Source organism: Physeter macrocephalus, chromosome 11 (genome assembly GCF_002837175.3).
Source record: "Physeter macrocephalus isolate SW-GA chromosome 11, ASM283717v5, whole genome shotgun sequence".
Lineage (NCBI taxonomy): Eukaryota > Metazoa > Chordata > Mammalia > Artiodactyla > Physeteridae > Physeter > Physeter macrocephalus.
The window spans coordinates 47,890,258-47,899,864 of record NC_041224.1 but is presented as its reverse complement, the minus strand read 5'-3'; the positions used below and the strand labels follow the sequence as shown (position 1 = coordinate 47,899,864).

The 9,607-nt window shown below is 37.4% G+C and overlaps 1 protein-coding gene across 2 annotated transcripts in view; it reads right to left on the bottom strand.

The window, feature by feature from the left end:
- Positions 1-9,607, bottom strand: part of UNC13C (unc-13 homolog C) — a 654,288-nt gene that overhangs the window by 96,747 nt on the left and 547,934 nt on the right. For both annotated transcript variants that reach the window (XM_055087954.1, XM_024128858.1), the window contains one exon: positions 7,875-7,952. In XM_055087954.1, coding sequence (XP_054943929.1) covers positions 7,875-7,952 — 78 coding nt within the window. The remainder of the gene's footprint in view (positions 1-7,874; positions 7,953-9,607) is intronic.

Below are 9,607 nucleotides of genomic sequence, written 5' to 3'. Positions count from 1 at the left end.
GGGGAGGGTGGGAGGGAGACACAAGAGGGAGGGGATATGGGGATATATGTATACATATAGCTGATTCACTTTGTTATACAGCAGAAACCAACACACATTGTAAAGCAATTATGCTCCAATAAATATGTTAAAAAAAATTAATGCACAGAAATCTGTATTCCTATACACTAATGATGAAAAATCTGAAAGAGAAATTAAGGAAACACTCCAATTTACCACTGCAACAAAAAGATTAAATACCTAGGAATAAACCTACCTAAGGAGACAAAAAAACTGTGTGCATAAAACTATAAGACACTGATGAAAGAAATTTAAGATGATACAAACAGATGGAGCAATATACCATGTTCTTGGACTGGAAGAATCAATGTTGTGGAAATGACTATACTACCCAAAGCAATCTAAGAAAGCCCAGAGATAAACCCACGCACATATGGTCACCTTATCTTTGATACAGGAGGCAAGAATATACAGTGGAGAAAAGACAGCCTCTTCAATAAGTGGTGCTAGGAAAACTGGACAGCTACATGTAAAAGAGTGAAATTAGAACACTCCCTAACAGCATGGGCATATATTTATATGTATAGCTTATTTATATGTATTTATATGTATAGATATGGGGATATATTTATATGTATAGCTGATTCACTTTTTTATAAACAGAGACTAACAGCTGGAGGAATCAGGCTCCTGGACTTCAGACTATACTCCAAAGCTACCGTAATCAAAACAGTATGGTACTGGCAAAAAACCAGAAATATAGATCATTGGAACAGGATAGAAAGCCCAGAGATAAACCCACGCACATATGGTCACCTTATCTTTGATACAGGAGGCAAGAATATACAGTGGAGAAAAGACAGCCTCTTCAATAAGTGGTGCTAGGAAAACTGGACAGCTACATGTAAAAGAGTGAAATTAGAACACTCCCTAACAGCATGGGCATATATTTATATGTATAGCTTATTTATATGTATTTATATGTATAGATATGGGGATATATTTATATGTATAGCTGATTCACTTTTTTATAAACAGAGACTAACACACTGTTGTAAAGCCATTATACTCCAATAAAGATGTTAAAAAATAAATAAATAAATAAATTTTTAAAAAAGATGCTTGGTAGTACGGGAGTGACCCTATGATCTCTGGGGAATTAGGTTAACAAACAGCACATCCCTGGGTTTGAATTTCATTTTGACTTGCATCAGCCGCCCAGAAACCTCTCAGCCTCCAAGGGAGCACCTTTTCTTAATATCACCAGCTTAGCAGTTAGCTGAACTTTATTTGGTAGTAGAGCTAGATCCTTAATCATATTTATTAAATCGCCTCAATGTGATTTGCCCTTTTGGTCCTCATTATTCCCTTAATTTTCGATTAAGTCCAACTTATTAACTCTAGTTGCAGAGATGGTTAGGAGGAAAAAGAAATCAGGCAGTATCTTCATGCTGCCAAAATAAAGGGCCAGCACTTAAAACTTCAAGCATTCAGTCCTCTTTGTTATGTGCTACCATGAAACCAGAAATAACTGCTTACTTTTACTGAATTCAGCCAAATACATCTCACCTTTGAGCTTGATTTACACAATAAGAGGCTAGAGGTTTGAGCTGATTCTTTGAATTATTGCGGGATAAGATAAAACAATTACAACTCTCATTTGAAAGGTATTTTGAAGTTTAGAAATTGTCATGGGGGGGATCATCACAACAAACCTTACCTCTTTAATTGTTCTGACTTCCCTAATACATTCAAAGTTCTTTGAGGGTGGGGTCTGCATCCTAGTAATTATTGTACCTCTGGTGTCTAGTAAAATTTACAGCTCATCATAGGTGCTCAGCAAATCAATAATTTGTTGAATGAATTAATGAAAGAGTAAATTCTGTCTTCATGTTCAGAAAGCTCTAGTCTCTGTTTTTCTTGGGGTGGTCAGCACTGAGGGCAAGAGGTGCTTAAAGTTGTCCAGGCAGGACAGGGAGCATTTGGCTTCTAAATATCTCTTTCACTGGGCCCAAAAGTGAACTGTGCTCTAACTGTTATTTTATAAGGCCTCCTTACTCCTTATTAGCTCCTTGAGGACTAGAGCATTCATTAAAAATTTTTTCTATTCCCTGTATCAACACCTGTCCCCCTATAGAAAATGTAAGTAGGCACCAGTAGACACTTCAATTAAATGGGAAGAATTTTTCAAATTGCTTTAGGAAATATTTTATAACTAAAAGGAAGACATAATATGACTAGTTAAAAGTCTACTATCTAATGACATCTAATACATAGTTTAATTATTTTATTTTGTAATTTATTTTGTATTTCTGAAAAAGAGACAGAAATCACAGATGGCTTCTCATTAATGTATTAACTAGTGAGTTATATCTCTATTTACATTGAGAAAAGGTGAGACAGATCAGAAACCTGAACATAAAGCTTTTAGCCTCTTTACAACTATAACACCTCTTTTAATAAGATTATATATAAAAATGCAAGTATAAAAGCCCAGAGTATTAAAAATGCTGGATATTTGTATAAGACTGCAAATTAGCCACCAATATTTTGGGATTATTATATTCCTTAATCCAAATGCTTCCCTGTCTATGGCATGCTGTCTCAAGGTCCATTCAAACACATTAAATCCGATGTGCTCTCAAGATTCAAAACACATTAAGTAGGTGGGTTAGGAGTCAAGCACAGGTAAGGCAAAGGGGTATTCTGGGCCATTTCCCAATTACCTGGTTGCTATCCTAAAAGCAAAGAACAATAATTCTCAAAACGTCATCTCCTGACCAGTAGCATCAGCATCACATGGGAATTTGTTAGAAACGCAACTCATGCGGCCCAACCTAAACTGAATAGTCCAGCATGGAGTTCAGCAATGTGTGTTGTAATCAGCTCTCCAGGTGGTTCTCATACCTGCTAAAGTTCAGAAACTACCGGCATGAAGTATTAATACCCTTAAAGCAGGGATCTTCAACCCCTGTAGCCCAGAAATTATAATGTTGAAAGCATATTGCTAAGTAAAATATGACAGAAGTTAATTTCTGTCCTCTATGGTCAGAGGTTGCTTAGCTGAAGACCGAGTTTGTACGGCTAGTAAGTTTTACAGTGAATTTCAATCAGCTACATGCATTCACTTTTGGGCAGTCAGATTCAGTTTCTAATTGACACATGAAATTCATCATTAAAAAATAAAAAGCAATATAGTATGCATCTCTGAAACAAAAGATAATTAAGTTGCTCATTAAAATATGTACATTTTTAGGATAGGTAGGGTTATGTTCCTGATTCCCGACCCTGTTCAGGAAAGTTAACAAGGTGCAATGAGTCAAGAGATTCAATCCTTCTGGGACATATCAATAAAAATAACGTTACTATTATGCCTGCTTCGTCTGTTTTGTGGTCAGCAGAATGAGAAATTTTAGCTAAGTAAATACCCCCCCTTCCCATTTCCCCCAAATGTCTTAATAATGGCGAACCTCTAGAATTTGAAGTACAGTCAGTAGAATAGCAGGCCTATGGATAACTATAGATTCTACCATTCAAGATGATTTTACCATCCCAATATTGTGAAGGAGCAGTGCATCCTCTGCTTACACAGCACAGTCATAGTTCTTCTAAATCAATCACTACAATGCAAGTTCATAACCAATATCTTATGACTTTCTGAAAAGAAAGTAACTTTAGCAGGTATGAGAATTTTGGATTTTCTTTTTCATGTACTTGTAAAAATTAGATTGCAGATCAAGCAACTACAACAAAGTCCCTTTTGTAGACTGTAGCAATGTTTTTTATGAAAAAATGAATATAGACTAAGTATTTATTTGCAGTTGATATGTGCTGAGTTATACTCATGAAATAATTAAGCTATTAAAATGATATAAACCAAAATATATCTGTTTTACTTTTGAGCTATTATAGGATGATAAAACAATCATTAACCAATACATGAAAATTATTACCTAGCATTCTGATGATTGTTTTGTTGTTACTGTGTTACAGAGGGACAAGTAATACCATCTGGGAACTGTGGTATAAATAATTTAACTTCTAGCTCAAGTCAGTCCATACCACAGTTTGGTTATTTTTTCTGTTTTACTATAGTGATTCCTAAAACTGTATGAACATAAAAAATCACCAGGATGCTCTTTAAAAAACAGACCCTGGACCTCATTCCTAAAGGCTACTTTTGTTTCATAGTCTGTGACATTTTTTTATTCTTATTTTCTAGAATAATTGAGAGTTGTTAAGCTAAAACATGCTCTTAATTTGTACACAGGGAAATGTGTTGGAAAGAGACTATAGGAGAAGAAATATAGTAGTTTGCTTTTCTCTTTTGATTCTCTTTTGTAAATAGGGCATTGGTAAAGAATGTGCCTACAGGGCCCACAGGCTACCGTGTGTGCATTTAATAGGGACTACTCAAGTGGCTGTTTTTGGAGCTACTGTCAACGGCATCACCCCCAAGACTGTCACAGCGTTAGGCAATGTTTCCATCTTGGACTCCACACAGAGAGTGAATAAAAAAAGGTTTTTAACACTTTTTCTGTTTCCAGAGGGAAAAGGGATTGATCCTGCAAAGAAAGAGCAGTTGCCCCAACAGTGGTTGGGTCAAAGCAGCAGAGAGCTGCAGCATCATGCAACCATGACTGCAAGCGGCCAGCACTTTGCAGATGGTCTGAGAGGCCAGCCACGTTATTGTTAGAAGCCATCTAATGGACACATGGCATCAAAAACTATTTTGAGCATATGCACAAGCAATCATTTGCTAATTATGTTTCTGTAGCAAGAAGTGCACATCCTAGCACTGATGGCGGGGCATAAAATAACAAGAAACTACTAAAAGAAGGATAAAATCTAGTTTAGAAAATTTTCCTTAGCAACAGCAGTCAAGGTTTTATAACTAGTTCCACTGTGAGGAAACAACTGGGAATTGGTAATAGTACAAACACATTGTATTATCATTAAAGACCACTGAACATGCCCATATTAAGTTCTGTATATACTTTTCCTATCAAAAGAGTGAATTTGTCTTTCTCAGTAAAATCCTTTTTCATCTTTATGAAAGGCCCAAGTTAAGGAACCCATTTAAATACTGCCATATAGATAACTACAATGGATGGGCTCTGCCTATTATTTTGAGATTCTGGAGGCTGAGTGTAGCAATCAGCAGCTCTAACATCATTCTGTATTAATAAAGATTATTTCCATCTGGGAGGCTGCCTGTTACACTCAGACTTGGGTTTAAGTCAAGCTTCTTCCTGACATTTCTTTTTTTTTTTTTTTTCCTGACATTTCTTCAATCCCTATGTAGTACTGACAGGGCCTGCCTAAAGCTTTTTCTTAGCTACAAAAGACAAGATGAAAATGGAAAAGAATAAGAGAAAAGAAACAGCATAGAAAGGGAGACAGGAGAACATAAAAAGAGGGTAAAGAGAGGGAGGGGAGGAAAAAAAATATTTAAATGTAGGAAAAGAAAGGAGCTAGGGTCAATGCTGTCCCTCTAACAAATTCCATCTTTAGAAGCTAGACATTCGTTTCATTTGTTTAATTGATTTTCCCTTGAAATTATGTATGGAGTTTAAATTAGCAATTGGCATGGAAAGAGTTATAAAGGGAGAAGGCATCCAGCTCAGCACATCTTCCATCATTTTCTCCAGTAAAGAAGAGTACTGTGATGTAGCCATAGGTTTGCAACTCAATTTATCATGAGAAAACCTGTACATTTCAAACTGGCAATTTTATCTGAAACAAGCAGTAAATGCTGGCTGGTGAACAAACCACCCCATAGCTTTTTTGGTTAGCAGGTGGCTTGGCCCACACAGTTTCCTTTAAATACAGGCATAATTTGGTTAACACTCAGCTCAGCAATATATCACTCACATTAGAGTTCAACCACAAAATAGTAATGATATAGTAGTAGCAGTAGGAGAAATTTCTGGAAATGTGGCATTTCAAATACAACTCTATCTTCAAATGATTTGTGGTCTTTAAAGTTCACTAAAAGGAGACAGAATTTCCCACAAGAAATCAGTAATTTCTTCACTACTTTTCAAGACAGTAAGTGGACTTAAAGTCTGAAAATAAAACATCACTAAAATTAAAAAGGGAATCTCCAGTTATGATCTCCAATTGCTTGTGCTTACCTAATTCAGCAAAAGAATTCTAAAAATGAGATCGACGCCCTCAAACTGTGCAAAAACCATTAACACACTTTGGGGAATGAAGCCTTATTTCATACAAATTAGACTGAGATAGCAGTAGCAGCACAGTTCAGAAAAGTTCATTTTTGAAGTTTTGCACCTTCATCCATGTATCCTGGTGCTTCTTATTTGTAGGATGCTAAATAGCAAGTTTATTTTTCAAAAGACTGAGACTTAAAAAAAAAAAAAAAAAAAAAAAAGAAGAAGGGCTTCCCTGGTGGCGCAGTGGTTGAGAGTCCGCCTGCCGATGCAGGGGACGCGGGTTCGTGCCCTGGTCCAGGAAGATCCCACATGCCGCGGAGCGGCTGGGCCCGTGAGCCATGGCCGCTGAGCCTGCGCGTCCGGACCTGTGCTCCGCAACGGGAGGGGCCACAACAGTGAGAGGCCCGCGTACCGCAAAAAAAAAAAGACTGAGACTTGAGAATAATAAAAAAGACATCAGGGAAAAATGTATAAATGTCTCTTGGGTTAAAAGAAACATCATGTATGAAGAGGTCCCATCTTAAAAGAAGCATTTTCAGCCTTATCAATTTAGAAATGAATGGGATCTTGGCTTTGAAATCGAACCTAGCTTTACATACGTCTTGCGTACTTACCACAATAATTAGGAACAGTGTAAATAAAACCTTAAACAGAAATATCCCTTCATCCTAGCCACCCTTGGGATTGTTTTACGGAGGGGGTGGCGGTGAGAGAATGACAGCTGCATGACCTTCCCTTGCAGCACTGTCTCCAGTCCTCAATTCCCCAGATGCTCATGTCGGTTTGTGAAATAGTGCGGCAGCTCAAGGCAGGTGCCCAGTTAGCATTTCACAGTCTGCCTGATCCAAACAAGCAAATGAGAACAAGTATGAAGTGCAATCGTCTTCGAGTTTGGAGGGGAAACAGTCATAAGACGCTTACTATCACAAACCTCATAAAAGAATCTTTCTCCTTCCTTCTTCTGCTCATGGAATTGCAGGTCAGAGATGTTAGACAAAGACAAAACACATTACAGACACTACATAACACAGTTTTTTGGGTTTTTTTTTTTGCGGTACGCGGGCCTCTCTCTGTTGTGGCCTCTCCCGTTGCGGAGCACAGGCTCCGGACGCGCAGGCTCAGCGGCCATGGCTCACGGGCCCAGCCGCTCCGCGGCATGTGGGATCTTCCCGGACCGGGGCACGAACCCGTGTCCCCTACATCGGCAGGCAGACCCTCAACCACTGTGCCACCAGGGAAGCCCCACAACACAGTTTTGACAGATTTTTGAGATGTGAAAAATAAACCAGCGATGCATCAAGAAGCAGTAGTGCCACAAAGCACACTGCAGAAGAAAATTGATATCAAGTTGACATTGTGCAGTATGGTAAAAGACATCTGCAACTGTGAAACTTTACATTATCATTAGCATATACAAAAATATACTTAATAGTGTATCTATGACTCTATATACACATTACAAAAGGCTATTGACCATCTCCCTCCTCCTATTCATTCACACTTCCGATGTATTTACTGAAGTATTCTGTTGCGGAGTAATGATCACCTTAGCTGTTAATGGTATTTTAGATTGTTAGCATTTCCTGTTCTTTAACTAAGCCATGTAAAAACTTGATTATGTCATTCTCCATAGCAAAGAGATACGCTGCTAATGATCTCTGAGATATTTGGCAAATGCAGGCATAAAAACATACCCACCTCTTTTCCTCCCATGGATTCAAACATTTTTTCCAGCTGAACCCGCAGTTGTTGAATATTGTTCATCAATATACAGGGCTTTAAATAAAGCAAACAAAACAAAAAATACATTATTGAATGAGTTTACCTTCAATGTGATAGTATACAACTATCACCTAAGTTCAATTCTATTTGGCAAATAGAATAATTATGCTATTTTAAGATTATACTTTTTAACAGTTAAGAATAGAAGAGAGAAAATATGACCACTTTGGGGAATGAAATTTAAAAATATACTTAGACAATAAACCATTGGAGACCTATTACTAGAGTTTATTTTATTCTTATCATTGTGGCATTTTGTACTTCAAAATTAACCAAATTCAGTTTAGTTTTTTTAAAGATTTACTTTAAGAAAAACAAACTAGTTTAAACTATTCTATTATTTCACTGTTTCAAAAGCTAAAACATCATCTGAATTTCAGAAATGCAAAAAAAATACCCCAAAAAACATTTAATAAATTCTGGCTATCGATAAAGGCCACCCCTTGGTATTCAAGGCCCTTAGTTATATAGCTCCAAACCATGCTTTTCTTCTCTCCCTCTACTGTACTATGATGAACTCTCAACTCCAGGAGGCTTGCTTCCCACCTCCCCAACACCTGTGCTTTCCAGACTCTGTGGCTCGGCTTAGCATGTAGGCCCTTCACTTGAATTTCTTCACCTATTTCAGTCATATCCATCATTCAGGTTAGGGCCTTTGTTTTCCCAGATTGTATCTTTTGTGTCACTCACTTGACATTTGTTTTATTTAACTTCACGTTTGAGTTGCTTTTGACTGTCTTGCCAACTGACCTTAAATGCACTGTATGTGCCTCTGTGTCTTTTTCTGCTTTTTCTTACAGAGTACTGCACGGAGCCTCACACATAATATATGCTTTAAAAATGTTCCTTGACTTGTTTCCAAGGAGGCAGAAATATAACAATCACATAAAGATGTAAAACTTTCTGATAGTACTAGATGTGTCCTCAGAATAGTAGAAATTAATGTATAATGGAATTCAGAATAGTTATGGAATAATTTAATATTTGCTACATACTGATTCTGAAGAGCCAGCATATCAAGGGAAGAAAAGGGTGAAAGAAAGGAAAATGGATATGCCTTTCAAAGTGCTGGGAAATGAGCCAATAATGAATAAGAGAGAGGCCTGCAAAGGACTTCCAGGACATCAGAGAGGTGTTAGTGCCCATCAGTGGAAAGATTTTATTATTGTTTTAACCACATTACTGACCTCTGAAAAACTTTCTATTTGACTCTTAAAGTGACCACATCCTAACTTCAATTTACAAAAACAATTTAGAACTTCTACTCTCTTAATTCCAGGCACTTAAATATTTTCTTTTTTTAACACAGAGATTTATCTCCTATAGATTTTGTTCAGTAAGCTGAACCACAATGTTCTACAAATGATTCAGATTGCCAGCTGTGATGGAGAGTCACTGGATCCAGGCCTAATCCTTTCCGTGGCATGTATGATCAGATTTTCAGGGTTTCCACATCTTGACCCAATGTCAACAAACTGAACCAACAGAGCTTTTTCCATTAGGGTATAGGGCCATTGGGGTTTTTTCTTTTTCATTGCAGAGAGGGGAAAGAACTAAGGAAGAGCATGACTCAATGAGCAGGAAGACTACATGGGTAAAGGTGTTATCACCCTGCTTTTCATGGGTCTAAGTTAGCTGGGTAGTCTGTT